This window comes from Hemitrygon akajei, chromosome 32, assembly GCF_048418815.1.
Source record: "Hemitrygon akajei chromosome 32, sHemAka1.3, whole genome shotgun sequence".
Lineage (NCBI taxonomy): Eukaryota > Metazoa > Chordata > Chondrichthyes > Myliobatiformes > Dasyatidae > Hemitrygon > Hemitrygon akajei.
The window spans coordinates 11909182-11935822 of record NC_133155.1 but is presented as its reverse complement, the minus strand read 5'-3'; the positions used below and the strand labels follow the sequence as shown (position 1 = coordinate 11935822).

The following is a 26641-nucleotide window of genomic DNA, read 5'->3' as shown; positions in this document are numbered from 1 at the left end:
ATGCGAAAGTTGCTGGAGAATTTGCTAGTGGAAAGAAATGGGATGATATTTGGAAACTTGACTTTTTGAAGCATCATTTGGCAAGTAAATCGCATTCAAGTTCTATTAGTCTAGATAGAGTTTACAAAGAATGGGTAAATGCCAAAGACGAGAGAAAAAAAAGTAACTGAGTTACTTTTAAATATGTGTTATTTTGTTGTTATTCTGTGCAGTTTTATGTCAAATATTTTGTAAGCCAACATAAACTGTGCCATGTGTGCATTCAGTGCGCGTATACTTTTGTCACAGGAAAAAAATTTGCACAGCGTAAGATTTTTGTGCACACTGACTACTAAGAATTAGAGGGAACATTGTTCATGTCCCAGATGGTAAGTGATTATGGATGCTACTTTCTTGGGGCCAGCCTCATGAAGATGTCCACAATGGTGGGGAGGGTTTTGCTTTTGATGGAGCTGGCTGCATCTCCAGCCCCGTGCAGCCTCTTGTCATTCTGTTAATGGAGCCTCCATACCAGACTGTGATGCAGTCAGTCAAAAGGTCCTCCACACTATCCCTGTAGAAGTTTGCTGGAGACATTGGTGACGTACCAAATCCCCTCAAATTCCTCACAAAGCAGAGCATTTTGAAGGAACCATGACTTATTATCTTGTAATCTAGCATGATTAAGCAGGGCTGAATGGCCTCCTTCCGCCCTGTGTGAATCACTGACTATGTGTAGATGTTCCTTCTGCAGGAAGAATTGCAATGCTGAATCGAGCCTAGGTACAGCTGCTCACTGTAAGTTCCATTTTAAACATGGATTACAATCTTTCAATTGAATCATAAATTAATGACATACTTTAAAAGTGATTTTTTTTTCCATATTTCTGAAAAGTGTTAATGGGGTGAAAGTTGAGCATGTTTCCTCTTAAGGAATAATCTAGAGCTGGGAGTAACAATTTAAAAAATTAAGGGGTGGTCCATTTAAGATAAATTTCTACAGATTTACCTCGGAGAGCATTCTAACCGGCTGCATCACCGTCTGGTATTGGGGGCGAGGGGGGGGGTGGGTGCGACTACTGGACAGTATTGAAATAAGCTCAGTCAGCTCCATCATGGCTACTAGCTTCCGTAGTATCGAGGACATCGTCAAGGAACGATGCCTCAAAAAGAATCATCATTAAGAACCCCCATCACCCAGGTCATGCCTTGTTCTCATTGCTACCATCAGGAAGGGGGCACAGAAGCCTGACAGCACTCACTCAACAATTCAGGAACAGCTTCTTCCCCTCTGCCATCCAATTTCTGAATGGACATTGAACCCATGAACACTACCTCACTGCTTTGTTTATTTCTATTTTTGTACTACTTATTTCATTTAATTATTATATATACATTAATATATACTTACAGTAATTCCATTTTTTTCTATTATTATGTATTGCATTGTACTGCTGCCACAAAGACGAACTTCACGACATATGCCAGTGATATTAAACCTGGTTCTGATCACTGATTTTTCATTTGGAAATGTCATCTTCAAGGGGTTTCACTCCCACCAGCCAAGATTGCGTATGGCAGAAGAGTCTTAGGCCCAGTACAAATTTCTAAATGATAAACTGTCACTGAAACAGGGACTCCTCTTCTTCCCTTAATAGGGAGAGAGAGCCTGTGGTATGTTGAATTACCAGGTAAGCGAGTAGTCTTTGGGATACTGCCTATGTCTGTATTGATGATTCGCTGCACGCTTGAATACTTGGTGGGGGTTGCTGTCGCTTTTTGGCTGGTGGGGATTTGGGGGGGTTGATGCTTTGCTGCTGCTTCCATGTGGGAGGGGGAGTTGGGGGGGCTTGGGGGGTCTAACATTTAACTGTCATTCATTCTTCGGGGCACTCCTGTTTTCGTGGATGTTTGCGAAGAAAAAGAATTTCAGGATGTATATTGTATACATTTCTCTGACATTAAATGTACCTATTGAAAACTCATAATCTGTACAATACTAACTTCCTCATGTATTAAAGCTGCTTTAGCTGGTGGTAGGTTGAAGGCGGCTGTGATGAGGAGATCTTTGCAAGTTAACTTCCCAATGTTGTACAATCACCAAAAAGCCTTCAGTTAAAACTGACTGAGGCAACAGATGAATAATAAATTGAACAGCATGTCATATTGCAGGCAATCCAAAGGGATCAAGAATCTGTTCAGATGCATTGCATCGCATAAATCTTGACCATATGTGCTTCACTTAAAAAAAACACTAATGGTTATAATTGAAAATGTGCTGGCTTTCCTTTTTGCCAAACTTTATGAGAATGACTTACCAGAATAAGTTTGACTGTTTTGTCAAATATAATCATTGCGCCATTAGATCAAACTTCCTGGCAAATTAGGGATAATTATGGACACCAAATAAGCTAAACTTATGGATATCATGTCTTCTGAGTTATCATTTCTCCCTCTGTTGGCTGGGTCCCCTTGGCCTGCCATTTGTTGTCCTGCCTTGAAATGTTAACTAATAAAATTTGACCTCAGAATTTCTGTTTGAAAGCTTAAATCACACATGATTCTTGGAAATTCCTGTGTATTTATGTCTTCTTACATGATTTTCCTATCACTATAATTTTGCAAGTCCATAAAAGAAGTTGCAGGGGTGAGTCGTACAACCCCTTACACTTGCCTCCCCCACTTCCTGGATCGTCTCTGTCCTTCACTGAGATCATCAGCTGAACTTGGCCTTGGATTGGTCGTTATTTGTTTTCTCCATGACCCTAAACTCCTCAGCAAACGTAAAATCTGCCTTCCTTGCTCTTGAGTATGCTCAGTGATTGGACTTTATTCTGCATCAGGGAGTGCAAACGATTGACAAAACTTTGGAAGAAAAAAAATTCCTCCTCATCTGCTCTTTTAAAGGGGCAACTGTTTAATACTCTGTCCCCCTAGTCCTAGATTGCCCTATGAGGGAAACATCCTCTCTGCATCTATCCTGTCAGGCTCTACAAGGATATTTTGAAAGGATCATCCCTCATCCTTAAACACAAGAAAGTCTGCAGATGCCGGAAATCCAAAGCAACACACACGAAACGCAGAAGGAACTCAACAAGTCAGGCAGCATCTATGGAAAATAATAAACTGTCACTGTTTCAGGCCAAGACACTCTCATTCTTAACGTGATGAATATATATGGACTCTTTCCTCGCAGCTCCTTCATACCAGGAGACTAAGTGAGCCTCCTCTGAAATGCCTCCAAGGCAAAAGTGACCCTCCTGAAATAAGGAGGCCAAGACTGCACAAAGGGATATTTTTGTGTGGTCCAACACAGTTTTAGCAAAAGGACAACATATTTGCCTTCCAATAATTTGTTGTATTTGCATACCAACTTTATATTTCATGTTCAAGGCATCTAAAGCCCTCAATAAAGGATTGTTCTGTAGTCTCATTCCATTAAGGAATGCTTTTCTCTCTTCCTATGGTCTCAGTGCAGGTCAATGGGAGTAGGCGGTGTAAATGGTTCAACAGAGGCTTGATGGGCCAAAGGGCCTGTATCTGTGCAGTACTTTTCTATGACCCTTTGACCAACCACCTAGAGACTCTAACCTCTGGGTTAAACCACCACAACCAAGGGAGATTTCGGTTCTGAATTTACTTTGTCAAATCCTGTTTAAAAACAAAATCTGTACGCTTCAATAAGATCACCTCCCATTCTTCTACAGGTCAAGTACAGGTCAGGCCTATTTTATTTCTTGCTGTTTGACCAACATGACATCCCAGGAATTAATTCGATGAATCGACACCACATTCATTATATCATAAGGATATCCTCCCTAAGGTAACGAGGCTCACCTGTACACAACATTCCAGATGCCATTTTACCAGAACACTACATAGTTGGAGCAAGACACTTCTAGATGTAATGCCCTGGTTAAGATTTTTACTGCTATACTGTAGGCATTTCCTTTTAGCAATTCTGTAAGAGCAGTCAATTCTGCTTTCAGCTTGTTTGGGTTTGAGCTGAGATAAGAGGCTTTGTTGTTCAACTTAGGAATGTGGTGTCAGCCAATCGGGCTAGTAGAATTGGGGGACAGTTCTAGAGACCACAGGGCAGAGAAATCTTTGTTGGCACGAGCTGGGAGAAGACGGGGAGGAAGATAGTTGAGGATGCTGTCTCTTCATACCTTCTAGCCAAGAGAGGTCTCCAACCATGCCTGACTCCTTCAATGTCATCAAGAGGCCAAGGCCATAATCACATGAGGAAAAGTTGGAGATGGATTGAGCACGAGAGGAGAAAAGAGACCAACTGCGTCATTAAGACAGCAAGGGCGGAGCAAACGTGGGAGACCAAAGAGAACTTGGCGCTGTACCGTAGAGCCAGAAATGAGGGCCCTGAACCACACCTGGGGCACAATAGAGAAGATGCCCACGAAGAGACAGAGACGGAAGAGCTTCATTGCTGAATAAACGCCAGCAGCGTAACAGGCAGATGAATGAGTGAGGGAGTAGACGTGAGAGACCGAATACACTACTTCTGTTTTTTGTGTTATTTGCATGTATTAAATAATGTACAAGCTTCAGTCGCTCACTTTGTTCAAGAGCACTGCTATAGAATGAGTGTGCTGTCTCAAAGGAGCCAAAATATTAATCTTGTTCATTTCACTGCTGAATAAGCCATTAAACTGTTCAATAATTTATTTTGGGGAGTTTTTCTCGGCAAAGAAATAAAAAAAATGTAAATTTACAGTTGAAGCTGAATAATTTAAATGGCCATGCAGTTATTTGAAGCAATTTTATTTAATTGAATTTACACAACTGTTTAACTTGGAATTTACTTTTTAATATATCCCATGCTTTTGCTTCTTGAATTATTTCTTCTTCATCTGCCAATTATACTTACAAACCTTTATATCCTGTTGGAGTTTTACTGAGCTGACATGCCTGAACTCTTCATGCAGAAGTTCCCAATCAAGGGCTCATGGACTCCTTGCTTATTGGTATTAGTCCAAGGCTTAAAAACTGTTGGGAATCCCTGTTTTGGTGGAATGTCCTAAACGTTGTGTGTACTTTGCACCAGAGTAGCAAATTTACCCATGATGCAAGAGCATAATGATGTACTTAGATTAATATTTGTCTTTTAACTCTGGTATGGGTGCAAACATAGCATAGCTTATGTACTGCTAGTCTGTCATTCATTGGCCCTTTTAGGGTCCTTCAGGAAGTAGTTAGACTTTATTAATCCAAAGGTCCCCAACCTGGGGTCCATAGAGCCCACGGTTAATAGTTGGGGTCAATGGCATAAAGAAGGTTAGGAGCCACTGTTTTAATCCGTCAACCATAGCACAAGCTGTAACCCACTTGATTGTGGCTGAACTCTGCTGGAGTTTCTAAAGCGGGCTGCTGGCATTTTGCACCCTCATCCAAGACATGCATCTGCTTGAACGTAAGACTTCTTCAACTGATTGGTGTCACCACGTCTGAAATTCCATTCCTTGTCTGGAGTCCAGTGACCTTCGAGCTACTCAGAACGGGCATGAATCTATCAACCACTCGGATGAGTGAGAATTCTCATCCAACAGAACATGGAAGATGTTTTGCTTTAGTCCTCTTATTTTCAGTTTAGTGGTTTTAATAGCTTGAGGGATTTTTTGTTTTATTTTTCCACTAACTTTTAATTATCTTCAGTAGATACTTACACTGGGTAAGTACCACATTCTGCACCCCTTTCTGTAAACTCTAGAGATTTGTATGTATGAAAATCCCAGGAGATCAGCAATTTCTGAGATACACTAACCATTATGGGTATCATATATAGGCCTCCAAGTAGTAGCCAAGATGTGGGTTGAGATTGCAAAGGGAGCTGAAAAAGGCATGTAATAAGGATAATGACACGATTGTAATGGGGGACTCCAATATGTAAGGGGATTGAGAATATCAGGTTGCTGTCTGATCGCGAGAGGGAATTTGTTGAATTCCTACGAGATGGCCTTTTTAGAACAGTTTGTGCTTGAGCCTACTCTGAGAAAGGCTATTTTAGATTGAGTGTTGTGTAATAACCCAGATCTTATTAGGGAGCTTAGCATAAAAGAACCCTTAGGGGGCAGTGATCATAATGTGATTGAATTCATACTGCAGTTTAAGTGGGAGAAGCATAATTCACATGTATCTGTACAGCAATGGAATAAAGGGAATTGCAGAGGCACGAGAGAGGAGCTTCTCCAACTGGATTGGGGGAGGATACTGGTGGGGATGAAGGCAGCGCAGGGATGGCTGAAGTTTCTGGGAATAGTTCACAAGGCACAGGATAAATAAATCTCACAGAGGAAGAAGTTTGCAAATGGCAGGGGTAGGCAATCGTTGTTGACAAGGGAAGTTAAGGACTGCATAAAAGCCAAGGAAAGGGCATATAAGGTAGCAAAAGTAAGTGGGAAGTTGGATGATCTGGAAGCTTTTAAAATCCAACAAAAAGGCAACTAAAGAAGCTACAAGAAGGGAAAAGATGAAAAAATGCAGCAGACTAGCCAATAATATAAAACAGGGTACCAAAATGTTTTTCAGTTATATAAAGAGTAAAAAGAGTTGATATTGGACCACTGGAAAATGATGCTGGTGAGATAATAATGGGAGACAAAGAAATGGCAGAGGAACCTAATGGGTACTTTGCGATCAGTCTTTACTGTGGAAGACACTAGCAGTGTGCAAGAAGTCTGTTGAGTATCAGGGAGCAGGCGTGAGTGCCATTGCTATTACAGAGGAAAAGGTGCTAGGCAAACTCAAAGGTCTTAAGGTGGATAAGTCATCTGGACCAGATGGACTACATCCCAGAGTCCTGAAAGAGTTGCTGAAGAAATAATGGATGCATTGGTCATGGTCTTTCAAGAATCACTTGATTCTGACGTGATCCCAAAGGACTGGAAGATTGCAAATGTCACTTCACTCTTTAAGAAGGGAGGGAGACAAAAGAAAGGAAATTATAGGCCCGTTAGCCTAACCTCAGTGGTTGGGAAAGTGTTGGAGCTATTATTAAAGATGAGGTTTCAAGGTACTTGGAGACTAATGATAAAATAAGTCAAAGTCAGCATGGTTTCTGTAAAGGAAAATCTTGCCTGATAAGTCTGTTAGAGATCTACAAGTCTGCTACAAGATTATGAGAGGCATAGATAGGGTGGATAGTCAGTACCTCTTTCCCAGGGCACCAATAGCAAACACTAGAGGGCATATGTACAAAATTAAGGGAGCGAAATTTAGGGGAGACATCAGGGGTAAGTTTTTTACACAGAGGGTTGTGAGTGCCTGGAATGACTTGCCAGGGATGGTGGTGGAGGCTAAAACCTTAGGGGTATTTAAGAGCCTCTTGGGCAGGCACATGGATGAAAGAAAAATGGAGGGTTATGGGGTAGTGTGGGTTTAGTACTTTTTTTTAAGGATTATATGGGTCGGCACAACATGGAGGGCTGAAGGGCCTGTACTGTGCTGTAGTGTTCTATGGTTCTATCTTTGAGGAAGTAACAAGCAAGGTGGTCAAAGGAGAGGTGGTGGATGTAATTTAGATTTCAGATTTTCAGAAGGCGTTTGATAAGGTGCCACACACGAGGCTGCGTAACAAGCAAATCCTGTGGTGTTACAGGAAAGGTATTGTCATGGATAACGGAATGGCTGACAGGCAGGAGGCAGTGAGTTGCAATAAAAAGGGCCTTTTCTTGGCTGCCAGTGACTAGTGCTGTTCTTCAGGGGTCAGTATTGGGACCTCTGCTTTTCACGTTGTTTGTCAGTGATTTGGATAATGGAATCAATGGCTTTGTTGCAAAGTATGCGGATGATAGGAAGATAGGTGGAGGGGTAGGTAATACTGAGGAAGCAATGCAATTGCAGCGGGACCTAGACTGTGGCAGATGGAATACAGTGTTGGGAAATGAATGATAATGCATTTTGGTAAAAGGAACAATAGTGCAGACTATTACCTAAATGGGAGAAGCTTCTTACATCAGTGGTGCAGAAGGACTTGGGAGTCCTCAAGCAAGTCTCCTAGAAGGTTAATTTACAGATTGAGTCTGTGGTAAAGAAGGCAAATGCAATGTTGGCATTTATTTCAAGGGGAGTAGAATATAAAAGCAAGGGGATAATGCTGAATTTCTATAAGACATTAGTCAGGCCACATTTGTCAACAGTTTTGGGCCCCATATCTCAGAAAGGATGTGTTGTCATTGGAGAGAGTCCAGAGGAGGTTCACGAAGATGACTCCAGGAATGAAGGGATTAAATATGAGGAGTGTTTGGCAGCTTTGGGCCTGTTCTCACTGGAATTTAGAAGAATGTGCGGGGATCTCATTGAAACCTACTGAAAGTTGAAAGGACTAGATCAGGTGGATGTGGGGTGGATATTTCCTGTGGTGGGGGTCTCCAGAACTCGAGGGCATGGCCTCCAAATTGAGGGGCAACCCTTTAGAGTAGAGGTAAGGAGGAATTCTTTTGATCCAGAGAGTAGTGAATCTGTGGAATGCTTTGCCACAGACTGCGGTGAAGGCCAAGTCCCTACGTATATTTAAGGCAGAAGTTCATCGTTTCCTGATCGGTCAGGGCATCACAGGATATGGCGAGATGGTGGGTGTATGGGGTTAAGTGGGATCCGGGAGCGGCCATGATGGAATAGCGGAGCAGGCTCGATGGGCTGAATAGCCTAATTCTGCTCCTATGCCTTATGGCATGATGTCTCACACTAGAGAGTTTTAAATGGTTAAATTTCCCCACAGCTTTGACAGAAGTTCCATTGCTTAGTTTTGCCTTCTGTCAAAGTCTGTCACAGTATTTGGAACTAAACAAGCCCTCAAAATGAAGAACCAAGTAGCGGTATGATCCAAAGATGCAGTAAGATACCTCCAGACCTGCACCAGGTGAAAATAGGCGTGAAGTGAATGCAGTTGGCCTAGTCCAATAAGAGTTGCCCCACTGATTATTAACATTGTTGAAGTCTGGAGAGTGAGAAGCTGTTTGAGTCGGAGGTCCTGCAATGCACTTTGGCCTGAAACAATTGACAGCTCTATCTGAACTATATACAGTCAGTGGCTACTTTATTGTATATACCTAATAAACTGGCCTCTGAGAGTATGCTCATGGTCTGCTACAGCTGTAGCCCATCCACTTCAAGGGTCGACGTGGTGTGCATTCAGAGATGCTCTTCCGCTGTAACGCGTGTTTATTTGAGTCATTGTCACCTCCCTGTCAGCTTGAGCCAGTCTGGCCATTCTCCTCTGACTTCTCACATCAACAAGGCATTTTTGCCCACAGAATTTCAACTCAGTTTTTTTTTTTGTGTGTGTTTTTTCACCATTCCCTGTAAACTAGAGGCTGTTGTGTGCAAAAATCCCAAAAGATCAGCAGTTTCTGATATACTCAAACCACCCTGTCTGGCACCAACAGTCATTCCATCGTCAAAGTCACTTTGATCACATTTGTCTGGTCTTAACTACAAATGGACCCCTTGACAACATCTGCATGCTTTTATGCATTAGGTTGCTGCCACATATGGATTGTTGATTAGATATTTGCATTAACAAGCTCGTGTACAGGAGTACCTAATAAAGTGGCCACTGAGTGTACTTTGCTTATGTCCCATCAGTATCCTTGTAAAATTCAGGCAGACCTCCCACGACCATGATTTCCCCTTACCAAATATTTAGAACATTGTCTCTGAACATCTAAATTATAAATAATCTCGTTGCTTAAATGCAGCATTTGTACCAAGAAGTTGAAGGCAACCAGCAAAACGTGGAGGCACATTTGATTCTGTGCAAGTGAGTGTTTACAAGAGTTTTTCTTCTATCTTTGAAACTTTCTACTTCTGACCTTATGACTTTGAGTCTTCAATCTAATTGCTTTAATGAAATTTGCTTCAGTGAGTGCTTATTTTATTTCTAGTTTGAAGAGATTGATATATCCTTGGAGATACATTAACTGTTCATAAATGTTGGAAAAAATTAAAAATATCTGCATCATTAACTAATCCTTTATTGACCCTTTGCTCCTGAAGTGCAATTTATTGCTAATGTTATGTCTTTTTAATTATATACCATCTCAAGGGAAAATGTACCCTTCCTTGGTATTGAGTCACAAAGTACACTTACTGGCACAGATGTTCTTTCATCAAAGCCCTGGACAATTGCAGCAAGACCTCTTAAATCCAACTTCCAAGCACTAAAGACTAGCTTAATATTTGCCTTCCTAATTGGTTGCTATAACAGCACATCTCTTTCTTCAACATTATTATGTGAATTTTAATTTCTGTACACATTCCCATTCCAGCATGTTGCTTCATGGCCTTCTCTTCTCCCACACGGAATACAATTCTCTGGTTGAAGAAGCAGGGCCTCATATTCCATCTAGGTAGCCTCCAACTTCCTGTACGCTAGCATGAACATCGATTTCTCCAGCCTCAAGTGCTTTTCCACTCTCTTTCCTTCTTCATTCCCCTGCTCTTCTCATCACCTCCCTCTCATTCCCCTCCTCCTTCCCTTTCTCTCATGGTCCACTCTCCAATCAGATTCTTTCTTCTCCAGCCCTTTGCCTGTTCCACCTATCACCTCCCAGCTTCTTCATCCCAATCCCCCACCCACCTGGCTTCACCCGTCACCTTCTAACTTGTCCTCCTTCCCCTCCACCCCCCCCCCACCACTTTCTTATTTTGTCATCTTACCCTTTCCTTTCCTGATAAAGGGTCTCAGCCCGAAACGTCGATGGTTCATTAATTTCCATAGATGATGCTTGACCTAGTCAGCTCCTCTTGCATTTTGTGTGTGTTACCCTGTGAACCAATGTTTTCTAGTTCATTTCAATTTAAATTGATAGATAGTGCGTTTTCCTGGAGTGATGTGTAATCACTATTTCCAGCTTGTCTTGCATCATTCCAGAAAACTTTTATAGGTGTGCAAGAGGTGAGGATGCGTGGTCCTTTGTGTTTGTGGTGTCCCTGGGCTCACAGATCGCTGACCGTGCAATAGTGAATCACGGACACAAATGAGCACCTTGCAGATGGTGTGGTTTTGACGTTGAAGCAAGTGTTGAGCAAGCGGTGAGGCTATGCTGTGTTGGAAGTTTAAAGGATTGTCAGTTGTTCAAAGGAGTTTTACAGAAATGATTCCAGGATTGAAAGGCTCGTCATATGGAGGAGCGTTTGATAGCTCCGGGCCTGAACTCACCGGAATTCAGAAGAATCGGGGGTGACCTCATTGAAACCTATCGAATGTTGAAAGTCCTCTACAGAGTGGATGTGGAGAGGATATTTCCTAAGGTGAGGAAGCTAAGACCAGAGGACACGGCATCACAATAAAGAGCTGAGGACAGAGTTGAGGAGGAATTTCTTTAGCCAGAGAGTGGTGAATCCATGGAATTTGTTGCTACAGGCAGCTGTGGAGGCCGAGTCATTGGGTATATTTAAAGCAGAGGTTGATAGATTCTTGATTAGTCAGGGCATGAAGGGATACAGGGAGAAGGCAGGAGACTGGGGCCGAGAGGGAAAATGGATTGGCCATGATGACATGGAGGTGCAGACATAATGGGCCAAATGGCCAAATGGTCTTATACCTGGGCTGCTCTTTTCCCCAAATTACTAAATGCAGCGTTGCCATTTGAAGTGATAATTGTGCAGCCTACTTACAGCTATTCGCTTTTGTCTCAATTGGCATTCTGAGAGACATGAAGTGAAGAATAATATTAGTGCTATCATGGATTTGAAAGAATGAAAAGCTTGCAGATGTAAAAAGCCTTTTTATGTCTCAAGATGTTTCAAAATGCTTTATAGGCAATTATCACAAGTGTTGTTGCATTAGTTGTCATGAGAACCAGTTTGCAAACAATCAAGATTTGGCCACTGTAATTTGAGACATAGAAGCCATCTAAATTGATACGTTCGATGCTAAATGAGCTTTTAAGTATAGATGATTAGAGCTTCAGTGCAGTGAGTCTTGGCTGATGCAATGCTCCCTCAGTGTCGGCCAAGATCACGTGCTCAAATTGGAGTTGGGGCTTGAACTTGCTGATTTTAAAAGTGTTCACTTCCCTGTAAAGGACCGATCATCCTGACTGAGGTCAAACGTTCCGTTAAGAATTGCTGACCATCAGTAGGGCAGCATAGTGGTCAGCTCAACGCTTTACCGCACAGACAACCAGGGTTCAGCTCCTGCCGCTGCTGGTAAGAGTTCTTGTGTGTTCTCCCCATGACCACGTGGGTTTCCTCCAGGTGCTCTGGTTTCCTCCCACGGTCCAATGATGTAGCATTTGGTGGGTTAATTGGTCATTATAAATTGTTCTGTGGCTCGAAGGGCCGGTAGGACCTTTTCAACGCTACATCTCAAGAAATGAAGAAATAAATGTGCAGCTCAGTTCTTGGACTTGAGTGCTTGGACATCCACAGTCATCCAGTCAGGTGGCAGTGCGTAACTACCCGCCAGGAACTGAGCTGGCGTGGATTGCGGAATACCAGGACTGCCGAATATCAGGAAGTCCTTAACCATGTCATTATAATTTCCAGCTCTGCGGCAACTGAGTTAAATCATTCCCTCATTTTGTCCATTTATGCTCTTGAAAGGAAACAGTATCCTGCATATAGATAACGTTATATAATTAGCTTGGCAAGAAATTTTGTGTGAGTGAGTGTGTGTGTGTGTGTGTGTGTGTGTGTGTGTGTGTGTGTGTGTGTGTGTGTGTGTGTGTGTGTGTGTGTGTGTGTGTGTGTGTGTGTGTGTGTGTGTGTGTGTGTGTGTGTGTGTGTGAAATATTGAGGCCATGATCACCCAGCGTCAGCTGCAGTGGCTGGGGCACGTGATAAGGATGCCCCCATCTCGCCTACCCCGCGGAGTGTTATACGGCCAGCTACATCATGGTCGACACTCAGCTGGAGGGCCAAAGAAGCTCTATAAGGATCAGATGAAGAATGCTTTGAGGAAATGCAAGATCAGACCTGAGGACCCGGGAGGATGTTGCTGCTGACCGTAACACTTGGCGACAGCTGTGTAGGGACGGGGTTCGTATCCTGGAGATGGAAAGAACAACCAGAAGACAGCAGAAGAGAGCCAGGAGAAATGCATCCATGGCTGCCACCACTACCACCATTACCCACCTGTGGATCCAGGATAGGACTGTATAGTCATCAAAGATCTCACCGTTAAAGGAGTGGACGTCGTCATCGAATTCATAATACACAACCGAAGAAGTGTGCGCATGTGTGTGTGTGTGTGTGTGAGAGAGAGAGAGAGAGAGAGAGAAAGAGAGAGAGATCAGGATTTTTATGGATGTACATGATTAAAAGTCAATTTAGCAGGATTTTGCCCATGTTTTACAGGACGATGCTAGAATTTGGATTACACTTTGTTTCTAAATGAAAGTGGTCAAAAAAGATTGAGAATACAAGAGAACTTGTATCACATTGCTATGGATGCATCAGGAAGCTCTTGTTTATGGTGCTTCTCCTGACACTGAAGAACCTTATTACTTCAGATATGACCTTCACCACTCCTAAGCTGATTTAAAGTATTCCAGTGCCACTAGTGGGGATTCAGGCTACACAGGAGGACTCTCCAGACCGGTTTTGTATGAAATTTATCGTAAGGAACTTTGCTGTACCTTAGGAAAACTTCAAGCTTTGCTCACATACCTCTTAAAAATTCAGCAATGGTTGAAAGAATTTGATAAGAAGAGAATAATTTATATTTGCTGAATTAAAACATCACTCTGGGATTAGGAGGTCTGCCTATTATACAGTGCAACTCCTGACTGTGTTAGTATTCTGCTAGGATCGAATGGGCACTCGTCTGACTTGGGAGTGCTTGTATGTGATGAAGGTAATTTGTGCCCTCTTGAAATGGCAGACTTACCCGCCCTCAGAGTACTGTGCGGCTGTACATGTAATTACACTGCTGATCCGCTGTGTAGCACGTTTGGATGCCGGCCAAGAGCGTCACTGCAGGAACAGGCCGGCCATTCATATTCAGCCCCTTGCTCTCTGGTTGAAAAGCATTTGAAGAAGTGCTTCTACTCCGCAGTTATGCTTTGGTGTTGGAATCTGTCTCCATTTTCACCGCAGCAATAAAGGCTCAAATTTCTTGGTCAGCCCTAACAAATCCAAGCTTGCTTGTTAAGGTGGTGCTTATGGGACAAGAAGAACCCTTGATGTCCTTGGAGTTACACCTCAGAAGTTCACAGATGACATTATCAGATTTTCAATCGAAGTGTAATGGAAATCAAGAACATTTTTCCAGACACTCGGTGGTTCAGGAACACCTCTTCCCCTTCTGTCATCAGATTTCTGAAAGAACGTTCGACAATAAGGTATAGGAGCAGAAACAGGCCATTCAGCCCATCGAGTCTGCTCCGCCATTCCATCATGGTTGATCCCGGATCCCACTCACCTGCCTACTCGCCATATCCTTTGATGCCGTGACCAATCAGGAATCGATCAACTTCTGCCCTAAATATATACACAGACTTGCCCTCCACTGCAGGCAGAGCGTTCCACGGATTCACCACCCTCTGGCTAAGATAATTCCTCCGTACCTCTGGTCTAAAGGGTGGCCCCTCAATTTTGGGGCTGTGCCCTCTAGTTCTAGATACCCCCACCATAGGAAACATCCTCTCCACATCCACCCTATCTCGTCCTTTCAGTAGGTTTCAATGAGATCCCCATGCATCCTTCTAAATTCCAGTGAGTACGGGCCCAAAGTGAGTACATTGAACTTATGAACACTCCCTCACTACTTTGCTTGCACTGCTTATTAACTATTATATATATAACCTGATTCTGATTCTTCCACTGAAATGTAATTGAGGTTATGTCATTTGGAAATTTAGGAAAAGTTTGAAGGCTTTCGTATGTCAGGTCAAAATACAGATTAGTTGCGGTCTGACTGATTGAGGGAACAGGCAAGGACCAAGTTGCTCCCAGCTAGCTTTCTTGATGTGAGGAAATGCACTGCGAGTTGGCTGTGCTGTACAAATTCCCTTTTGCATTGAGTAACAGAAAGCCAAAACTGGTACATCTCAGTGTTGTAAACACAAACGATTTTGCAGATGCTGGAAATCCAGAGTAACACATACAAGGTGCTGGAGGAACTCAGCAGGTCAGGCAGCATCTATGAAGAAGGATAAGCAGTCAACATTTCAGCCAAGACCCTTCATCAGGACATCACGTGCCCTGATTAGGGTCACCATCTTATTGACCTCAAAGGATCTGTGTGTACAAGTTCTTTAATATCTTTACACTGGGTTTCATTTGTACAAACTAAATACAGGTCCTGTATAACTCTGATCATCTGCCACACTCAGGCCTTCAGTAGCACCAGACAAGCAAATGTCCCAGACTGTTTGATGTTATTGCCACTAATATTCCAACATGCATTTTAAAATTCACTTTTTTTAGATTCTGTGCACAGTATAATAAACTTTCCAGCAAGTCCAGTAAGTTGAAAGGGGGTGCAGGAAGTAGGTTCCCTGTGGGTTTACAGGGAGCGCTGGGAACTGAGGCACTAGGGAATTGAAGGTTGCCCGTGGACCGGGACTCCTGTGCTTGTCAAAGGGATCATGCTGAGTTCAAGGAGGTGTGGAAACCCGAGCCCCAGTGTGATAAATGGAGTGCAGGAGCCAGGATCCTGGTGGGCTAAAGGAAGCAAAAACGTAACCGGGTCTGTCCGCGTAGTGGAGAGTATATTAACTGGCTACATCACAGCCTGCCATGGAAACACCAATGCCCACAGATGAGGAGTCCTACAAAAAGTAGCAGATACAGCCCAGTCCACTGTGGGTGAAGCCCTCCCAACCGCAGGAAAGCAGCATCCATCTTCAGGGACCCCCACTACCCGGGACATGCTCTCTTCTTGCTGTTGCCGTCAGGAAGAAGGTACAGGGCTCACACCACCGGTTCAGGAACGGCTACCACCCCTCAACCACATGTTGAACTTCACTCAATTTCTCTTGCCCCATCATTGATATGTCCCCACAACCAATGGACCCACTTTCAAGGACTCTTCATCTCATGTTCTTGATATTTATTGCTTATCGATTTATTATTATTAGTATTTATTTTTGTATTTGCACAGTTCGTTGTCTTCTACACTCTGGTTGCACCCCAAGTTGGGTGGCTTTTCATTGATTCTGTTTTGGTTATTATTCTATAGATTTATTGAGAATGCCCTCAAGAAAACAAATCTCAGGATTGTATATGGTGACGTATATGTACTTTGATAATATGATCTACTTTGAATGCAGGAACAGGAATGTTAGTTTATTAAAGATACCAGAATCAGAGTCAGGTTTTACTATTACTGACATAGGTCACTGTACCCAGTGAGCCAGATGCAGAGCCATCAGGATTCTGAAAGTATTGTGTAGTGGGATTATTGGAATTTTACTGTGAAGGCCAAGTAGTGAAAAGGGGTCCAACTCATCCTGTTGGGAATGCCGCCATTCCATTCCTACTTGGACTTTTCTGACAGCACCACTAGCTGAGTTCTGGGTGCAAGAATATCAGTTAAAGAATTTAAATTCTTCAAAGTTCATTCGCTCATTATGTGCCATGTCATCTAACGTGGGCAATCATGGTCTTTCCCTGACCATGATTGTTCTTGGCAAATATTTCTCCAGAAGTGGTTTGCCGTTGCCGCCTTCTGGGCAGTGTCTTTACAAGACGGGTGACCCCAGCCATTATCAATACTCCTCAGAGATTGCCTGCCTGGCATCAGTGGTTACATACCAGGACTTGTGATAAGCACCAGCTGCTCATACGACCAACCACCACCTGCTCCCATGGCTTCTCATGACCCTGATCGGGGGCTAAGCAGGTGGTACTCCTTGCCTAAGGTTGTACTGGCAGGATAGTAGAGGGAAGGAGCACCTTACACCTCCTTCGATAGAGATGCATCTCTACCCCTGACACCCAAATTCTTCAAAGGGCCCTGTTCATTGGCTGTGGGAGAAAAGCTGGGGTCTTGGTGTAACCTGATAATGGGCCAGCATCTTGTGGCAAAGATTGCTGACCGACAGTGGAAATGCTGGCTGATTCCTTTCCTACCTTCTCAGACTGGGAAGATTAATACCCTCCTATAACTTCCCACGTTCCTGTTTAAAGAGCCTGGGAAACATTCTTTTGACAGTTGTTGAAACAATTTCTGCTTTCAACAGTAATAAGTCAGTCCAAAGCGAGCACCTTAAGCATAATTTGTATTTATTTAGAGATGTGGCGTGAAACAGTCCCTCCCAGCCCTTCAAGCCATGCCACCCAGCAGTCCCAGATTTAACCCAAGCTAAGCACAGGACAATTTACAGTGGCCAATAAACCTGCTAACAGGTACGCCTTTGAACTGTGGGAGGAAACTGGAGCACTTAGGGGAGACTCACATGTTCACAGGGAAGAAGTACAAACTCCTTACATAAGACACTGGTTTTCAACTACGAACTTTGACCCCCTGAGCTGCAATATCATGGCGCAATCCATAGGCTACTGTGGCACCCTAATTTGTGTCTCCATAGGAAAAGCACCTAAATAGTAAACGATCAATTATGTTATTGATCGTGTTTATCAGAGCTGAATATGCTTCAATTAATGGTGAAACTGAATTTTAGAAATACTTGTGCATGTGTATTGTGTGTTTATTTAATGTCTGGGTGATGGGGGTGGAGATATGTCTCTACCAAAGGAGGTGTAAGGCCTTCCTTCTCTCCACTAGCCTGCAGGCCACCCTTGGGCAAGGTGTAGCACCTGCTTGGCCCCCGTTCAGGGTCACGTGAAACCATGGGAGCAGGTGGTGGATGGTCGTAAGAGCAGCCGGTGCAGATCACAAGTCCTGGTTATGTGACCACTGACGCCAGGCTGACGATCCCTGAAGAGTATTGACAATGGCTGGGGTCACCCGTCTTGTGAAGACACTGCCCCGAAGAAGGCAATGGCAAACCACTTCTGTAGAAAAATTTCCCAAGAACAATCATGGTCATGGGAAGACCGTGATCACCCATGTCATAAGACAGGGCACATAATGATGATGATCATTGTATGTGACTAATGAAATCAACAATTTCTTGTGCAGTGTTCAGCATATCCATGGATATAGTGTATGACCTCCTTGCTATAATTTGGGATTCTAATCCATGAGTTTCAGCTTGGCGGTGACTGAATGAAGAATGGCATTTTGTGTAACAAGGAACTGAATGGAGATGCGATATACATACAATCTGGATCCAAAGCGCCCTCTGCTGGTAAATGTTGATATTTCTTCAATGTCACTGAAAGCTGTGCAAACAAATATTCTCCCGTGGCACAGTGACTTTGAGCACAACAAAAAATAATTCTGAGCAAAATGTGAACACTTAATGCAGTTACCACCCAATGCATTTATTTGTTACCTGGGATACAGCGCGGAACAGGCCCTTCCATCCCTTCGAGCTGTGCCACCCAACAACCCCCAGATTTAATTCCAGCCTTATCACGGGACAATTCACAACAAGCAATTAACCTACCAATAGTTTTTGGACTGTGGGAGGAAACCGGAGCACCCGGAAGAAATCCACGTAGTCACAGGAAGAACGTACAGACTCCGTACAGGCAGTGACGGGAATTGAACCCAGGTCACCTCGCCTGTAAAACACTGTGCTAACCACTATGCTACAGTGCTGCCACAACTGTTCTGGGACTGTATGCATATAGAAGTACTAACAGGTAGAGTATGACCGTCGGAGTGTATCAGCGATCATGCATTTTGACGCAGCTTCAGTGAGGTGTTTGTGTACATTGTACATTTTTGCACAAGGGCCATAGAATTCAGAGAGTAGCAGAGGAAGGGTGTTATTCCACCTGGTAGACCATGATGTGTGGTGTTCTGCAGTGACTGGTGCCGAGGCTTCTGTCTGTAAATGACGCGGAAAGCAGTGTAGACGGGCGGGTCAGTATGTTGCAGATAACATATAGGTTGCTGGAGCTTGGGGAGTATAGAGTCATATGCACTATGCACAGAAGCAGGCCCTATGTTGAGTTAGACCATGCTAAATTGTTATTCTGCCTAGTCCTGTTGACCCGCACCTGGACTATACCCCTCCCATCCACGTACTTATCCAAAGTTCTCTTTAAGGGGTTCCCAACCCAGGGTCCTCAGACCCCTTGATTAACGGTAGGAGTCTGTGGCATAAAAGATTGGGACCCCCCACCCCCCGTATGTTTGCAATTCAACCTGCATCCACAACCTCTGCTGGCAGTTCAATCTTCACTCACCCTACCCTCTGACTGAAGTTCCCCTTAACTATTTCACCTTTCACCTGTAATCTATGACCTTTAGTTCTAGTCTCACCCAACCTCACTGGAAAAAGCCTGCTTGTATTTACCCTATCTATCTATCCATTTTAATTTTGTATTCCTCTATCAAATCTCACCTCATTCTCCAATGATCAGGGAAAAAAGCCCTAGCCTCTTTCCGTAACTCAGGTCCTCCAGATCTGGCAACCTCCTTGTAAACTTTCTCCGTGCTCTTTCAATCTTATTGATATCTTTCCTGTAGGTAGGTGACCAGAACAACATAGAATAGTCCAAATTTTGCCTCACCAACATCTTATGCAACTTCAATATAACATCCTAACTCCTGTGCTCTGAACTTTGATCTATGAAGGTCAATGTGCCATTTACGATCTTATCTACCCATGACACCACTTCCAAGGAATTATGGATGGGTATTCCCAAATCTTTATTCTACTGCACTCCTCAGCGATTTGGTTAGGACACACTTGGAGCACGCCTACATGAAACTCTGTCATAGGAAAGCAGCATCTATCATCAGAGATTCCCCACCACCCAGGTCATGGTCTTTTCTCACTGATGCCATCAGGTAGAAGGTACAGGCGCCTCAGGACTCGCACCACCAGGTTCAAGAATAGTTACTACCCCTCAACCATCAGGCTCTTGAATAAAAGGGGATAAGTACACTCACTTGCCCATCCATTGAGATGTTCCTACAACCAACGATCTCACTTGAAGGACTCTTTATCTCATTATCTCATGTATTCGCTATTTATTACTATTTATTTATACTTGCATTTGCACAATTTGTGGTCTTCTACACTCTGGTGGATCTTTTATTGATTCAATGAAATTTACTTTGTAATGGAGAGACCAGATTTGCACACAATACTCAAAGTTCAAAGAGGATGTGGAAGCTTTAGAAAGGTTGTGGAATAAAATAGAAGTTTATTGTCATTACTCAAGACAACGAGACTGTGGTGCTACTCCAGACTGTGCAAAAACAGGTATTTACAACATTTGCAGTATGGCTTAATTTAGAAAATATATATTTTTCATTTTAATTTCCATATTTACATGCAGCAAGTGACTTTGGTAGTCCATAACACTCAAATGCCATTGGCAAGCCGGGGTGTAGCGTTATTCAGCTGCACCACAGCCCTCAGGAAGAAGCTGTTTTTCAGTCATACTGTCTTAGCTGAGGTCCTCCCCTACCCCCACTTTCTAACTCTGACTGCTCATCTTTTCTCCAGTCCCGATGAAGGGCCTCGGCCCCAAACATTGACTGTGTACTCTTTTCCATGGATGCTGCCTGGCCTTCTGAGTCCATCCAGCATTTTATGTGTGTTAAATGGAGATCTTCTCTACTACCTCACCACTTATGAATAGTGGGTCTTGTTCGAGCCCTTTAGTCTTCCTGAGGTCTATTATGATTTATTTTGTCTTTTTGATGTGGTTCCTGCACCAATCGGACAGTTTTTTTTGTAGAAGAGGTTTATCATAATGCTGCCTGGATTAGAGGACATGAGCTATAGGGAGAGGTTGGACATTGGGTTGTTTCCTCTGGGGCATTGGAGACCGAAGGGAGACATAACGGAAGCTTATAAAATTGAGAGACAAGGTGGTCAAAATCATTTCTCCCAGGAAATATTTCAGAATTTTTTTCAGGGAATAAATCAGAAATATCAAGTACTGGAAGATGTGCATTTAAGGTGAAAGGGGGCAGGGTCTAAAGGTGATGTGCGGAGGAAGATTATTTTTTTGCAGAACGGAAGGTGGCAGGGGTAGCGTTCGCAATAAATACAGTCGTGACGATTAAGAAGCTGTCAGATAGTACAGGCAGAAGAGATTTAATTTGGCATTGTGTTCGGTGCTGTGTATTCCGTATACTCAGTCATACGAAAGCAAGCTTCCACAATGCAAGGCTTATATCAGAACAACTTAAAATGGGCCTCCCAAGCAGGTCTGTCGCAGTGGAGATCGGCATGGTGTCTCCTGCATTACTTGACCTCCCCCACTCTCCACCTTGTGGTGAACTACATATACCTGTCTGGACTGCTCCTGTGGCTCCTCCCACAGACCCCTGTATAAAGGCGATTGAGGCCTGAGCCCGGCCTCATTCTCCAGGATGTAGTGTTGTTCATTCTTCCAGTCAATAAAAGCCGATATCTCGCTTCTTACGTCTCAGAGTGAGTTATTGATGGTGCATCACACCTAGAGCATTGAGACCCCACCAGAGCACCAGGGCTTTTCATCTCCCCTGACACCCCACACCTCCGCAGATCACAACTTCTCCATTCCTGCCCCAGCTGAACAAAGTTCTAACCTCTCCAGTGCCTCTTTTTGTGGAATAGTGCCCAATTAATGGCACTATTCCACAACCCTAGGAGTGAGGCTTCAGCAAAGGGTGTGGAATTATATACAAACTTGAACATTTAATTACAGATCCTGACCTGAAACACTTACTGTCCATCTCCCTCCACAGATGCTGCCTGATCCTCAGGCAGTTCGTTTATTTGCTACAGATTCTAGAATCTGTGGTCTCCTGTGTCTCCATCTTCCCTTTCATTCACTTGACTTTCCCTTCAACTTCCTATCCAAAGTTGCACCCATTTCTCTGTTTGTTAGAATCAGGTTTAATATTGCTGGCATATTTGGTGAAATGTGTTGTTGTGCAGCAGCACTACATTGCAATGCCTAATAATAAAAAACTCTGTATTACAGTAAATTAAATTAAATAAGTAGTGCCAAAAAGCAGTGAGGTAGTGTTCATGGGGTCAATGTCAATTCAGAAATCGGATGGCAGAGGGGAAGAAGCTGTTCCTGAATCATTGAATGTGCGCCTTCAGGCTCCTGTACCTCCTCCCTGATGGTAGCAATGAGAACAAGGCATGTCCTGTGTGATGGGGGTCCTTAGTGATGAATGCCACCTTTTTGAGGCATCACACCTTGAGGATATCCCAGATTTCCATTCTTTCAACGCTGATGAAAGATCGGCAATTTAATATGTGCTGTTTCTTTTCCCAGGAAAGCTGCTAGAGCTGAATATTTCCAGGATTTTCTTGCTTTTCGTTTCAGCTTCCAGCACCTGGACCATTTTTGGCTCTTGGATTTCTTTGATACCCTAAGAAAGAGTGAGTGAGGAACGGTGCCAGCTGTGTGTTGGACAATGAATATTGAACCATTTATTGATGTTCTTGTTTTGACAGGCAATCTACAAGATGGTGTCCACGGTTATGAAGATGCCCGATGATGAAGCAACACCAGAGAAAAGAACAGATAAAATCTTCAGACAGATGGACACAAATAATGATGGTAACAGCCAACTACTTTCACAGAGAACCTGAAACTTTCTACCTTCCTTACACAATTAACCTTCACAACAGAAGTCCTACTGGCATTTTCCCACGTTTATGTGTTCATATCCCTTTACATGAACTAGTTAACTAAAGAGTGGTAAATCATAAACACAAAAGAGTCTGTAGATGCTGGAAATCTAGAGCAACACACACAACGTGCTGGAGGAACTCAGCAGGTCAGGCAGCATCTGTGGAGAGGGATGAATGGTCGACGTTTCGGTGCTGGTGAAGGGTTTCAGCTCAAAGCATTCATTCCTCTCCACAGATGCTCCCTGACCTGGTGCGTTCCTCCAGCATTTTGTGTGTACTGCTGTTAATACTCTGCATAAGAACTCACAGCTGGAATGAAAAGGAAAACCGGTAGGAATTGAGCTCTGTGTAGAAAAGGTAATGGACTAAGAGCTGCATAAACAGGAAGGTAAAATAAAGTTTACAGGGAATGTTTAAACACAAGATATTCTGCAGTGGCTGGAAATCCAGAGCAACACACACAAAATGATGCAGCTCGGGAAGCATCTGCGGAAATGAACAAACATTCGACGATTCAGCCCAAGTCCTTTCCTCAGGATTGAAAAGGGAGGGGGAAGACGTCAGAATAAAAAGGTGGGGTTAGGGGACGGAGGGTAGCTAGAAGGTGATAGGTGAAGCCAGCTGGGTTGGAAAGATAAAGAGCTGGAGATGAAGGAATCTGATAGGGGAGGAGACTGGACCATTGGAGAGAGGGAAAGAGGAGAGGACCCATGGGTAATGCCTCATTCCATAAAAATCCAGAAACAAATTGCAAATGGAGGAAGAAAATTAAAATGTAGAGGCAAATTAAAAGATGAAAGATAAAGCCACAGTAGAGTGACTCCAGTTCAATTCTGGTGCTAACCACTACCCTACTGTGCCACGTGTTAAATCATATTTGTCGTACATCAGTGTGATTATTGAGCACGTTGACTTTATCACTAAATCAATAACTTGCTGTTATTGCATTCCCACCTGCTGAGGGGGGCATATTAATATAACAGGTGTCACATACACCTCCAGCATAGCGCACCCCGTAATTTGTGGGAGAGGGAGAGTGGTGATTCTGGTTGGCTTTGATCATATTTTTCACATGGCATACAGAAGAACTGAGTTTCAGGCAACTGAAAAAGCAATCCCTCCAAAACTTTTTTTATTGTGAACATGAATTGGTAGATACGAGGAGGAAATTTTCCCAAAATATCCATTCTTTTACCTGAGTTTATGGGTACCTTTTGCTCGAATAGCATTCCTTGGTCAATTTTACCCCATACTTTATCAAACTTTGCCAAAATAAAACTCTGCCCATCATCATTCCTAACTCATTCCCTCAGTCATCCGGCAGCACGGTAGCGCAGTGGTTAGCAGAACACTTTACAGTACCAGCGACCCGGGTTCAATTCCTGCTGCTGTCTATCAGGAGTCCCCGTGACCACATGGGTTTCCTCCCAGAGTCCAAAGACGTACCGGTTGGTCGGTTAATTGGTAATTGTAAACTGTCCCGTGATTCGTCTAGGATTAAATTGTGGGATTGTTAGGCATGCAGCTTGAAGGGCTGGAAGGGCCTATTCTGTGTTGTATCTCAAAAAATAAATAAATAGAATAGAATTTGTTTGCCAATAACAAGGACAAAAATTGGTATTGAATACGCCATTCCACTTTCATGGTTCATGTCTTCTATTTTCAGAATAGAGTGCTTGTTAATACACCACTTTCCTGTTTACAAATTTCTTCCAGGTAAATTGTCTCTTGAAGAGTTCATTAAAGGTGCCAAGAGTGACCCCTCCATTGTACGGTTACTACAGTGTGACCCAAGCAGTGCATCTCAGTTCTAGTTGGGACATGACTGTATCACACTTATCATATGAAGAAAAGGAGCGAGATTTCATTCCAGCCGGATTGCCAACCCTTTCTCTGACCTCCATCTCATCATGAATTGATCTTCCTGCCATAACAGGGTGAATGACGAACACGGGACCGTGTGGCCGACCCGCGCTGTCTTCAGAGGAGCTTATAGTCACTGCGTTGTTAATTTGTTTTGTGTTTTCTGTGCGATGGACACTTCAAAAAGCCGGCATGCCAACACTTATTGAGCAACGGGGCATTGTGTCACAAAGCTCTCACTACGGTTCGGAATATTGCACGTGTCTATTATTGGCCCTTAGGCTAAACATAAAATTGACATCACGAATGTAAAAAACGCCACATAAGGGAGCTTGCAAACACGCTTTGAGTTGCATTGTAGCTGCTCTAGTTATTGCTCTTGTCGTACAAAACCAACAGTTACAGTTCCCAGAATGATCTATATTGCTCTGCAAATGAAGCTATTAGATTATCTCACTTGCGGATTCACTCGGTAAGCCTCAAAGATCACTGTGGGAAATACAGTTCACACTTAGAAAGCAGGAAGACATCACAGACGTGTTTGTGAGCGGAGGTACAAACTAAGGTTAAATGCTTAAGTGGCCCTCACGTACACAGTGGACTTGTTGTTAACATGTATACGAAACGTACCCTTGACCATAACTTGGTTTAATTTTATTTTCATGCCCTGTTCTACTCGGGCGTCATACATTCCCCTTCCTAAGTCGGGTGGGTTCCCGAAGTGTGGATTGATCCATTGGTGCAAGTGGCCTTTTACTAAATAGGAATGACAATGGGCTGCTGCCTAAGTTATTGAAAACCGCCAATATTTCCTTCAGGTCGTGTTAAGCCAAAGGTGCGGCCCATCTCCATGATTCCACAGACCGGGAGGAGGGAAAACAGTTGCTAGGAGTGGGAGAATGGAGGGCCCACCTGACTGCAAATCCACACCAAAAAAAAAATTGTCATTCTAACAAAACAGATCCGGTGAGATTGGGTTTTGTAGTGAAGTATAGTAAAATAATAATAGGTATCACACTCGTGGAAAAAACATCCTAAACTCAGTAGTAAATAATCACTTGTTTTGGAGCATCAGTGCTCCTGTCATGTGAGTGTGATTCGTGCACAGAATTACAGAGCATATCTCCTATCTAACCCAGCGACGAATGTAATTCGGGGCTGTTAGAGGTGTACAAGGGAATACTGTGGACAAATGGGCCAGATGCAAGGTCTTCCTGCCTAATATTACCACTGTTTTACCATGTTGTAATAACTGGAATAAAAATCCCTTAATTCTTGTGATGAATATGCTGCGTCTGCTCCAGTCAGGGTATTTGTGTGCTTCAGAAATGAAGGCAGAACCACTGTCAGCGCATGTTAGATCATGGTATGGGGGAATTGTATTAAAAAGTTAATGTATTTTTAACAGTGTTGTAATTCATCTTACTCTAAATTAAAACATCATTGTTTTAATGCAAGAATTGAAATGCCATTCTTTCCCCCCCCCCACCTCCCGCCTGCCCCATCCCATGGAAGTCAAATATGGTCTACTTATTGAAACCAGTGTCATAAAGTTTTAGTCTATCTGAATTTGGCAATGGCATTAGCTTTTGTAATGTGAGTATGGCACTTTTTGTATTGTTATTTGAATCAGATTATCAGATCAGGTATTTGTGCTCAAGACTTCAAGGCAGAAGCTGGGCTGAAGACGATGATGAGAAGGATTTGTATTTGTATAGCGCTATTCACTTCCTTGCTGAGTTCCTCCAGCATTTTATTCATTTATTTATTGAGAAACGGCGCGGATTCGGCCCAGCCAGCCCTTCGAGGCACGCCACCCAGCAGCTCCCGATTTAATCTGAGCCTAATCACGGGACAATTTACAATGGCAAATTAACCTACCAACTGATACGCCTTTGGACTGTGCGAAGAAACCGGAGCACCCTGAGGAAACCTACCCGGTCACTGGGAGAACGTGCAAACTCCTTACCTGCAGCAGCGGGATGTGAACCTGGGCTCTGTACTGTTAAAGCTCTGTGCGAACCACGACACTACCGTGCATTCCAGCATCTGCAGAACCTCTTGTGTTTATTTGCCTCCCTGCTTGAATACCCTGAAGCTTTGTCAATCCAGTGAAATCCTTGAATTTAAATCACTATTCTTATGTGGGGAAAAAAAAGAGGTCA

At 43.3% G+C, this 26641-nt stretch overlaps 1 protein-coding gene across 5 annotated transcripts in view; it reads left to right on the top strand.

Annotated features, from left to right (window-relative positions):
• The window catches only part of LOC140719791 (hippocalcin-like protein 1), a 153081-nt gene extending 127153 nt beyond the window's left edge, over positions 1-25928 (top strand). For all 5 annotated transcript variants that reach the window (XM_073034663.1, XM_073034665.1, XM_073034662.1 and 2 more), the window contains 2 exons: positions 22434-22539; positions 24330-25928. In XM_073034663.1, coding sequence (XP_072890764.1) covers positions 22434-22539; positions 24330-24427 — 204 coding nt within the window. In that variant the 3' untranslated portion in view covers positions 24428-25928. The remainder of the gene's footprint in view (positions 1-22433; positions 22540-24329) is intronic.
• Positions 25929-26641: the final 713 nt, after the last annotated feature.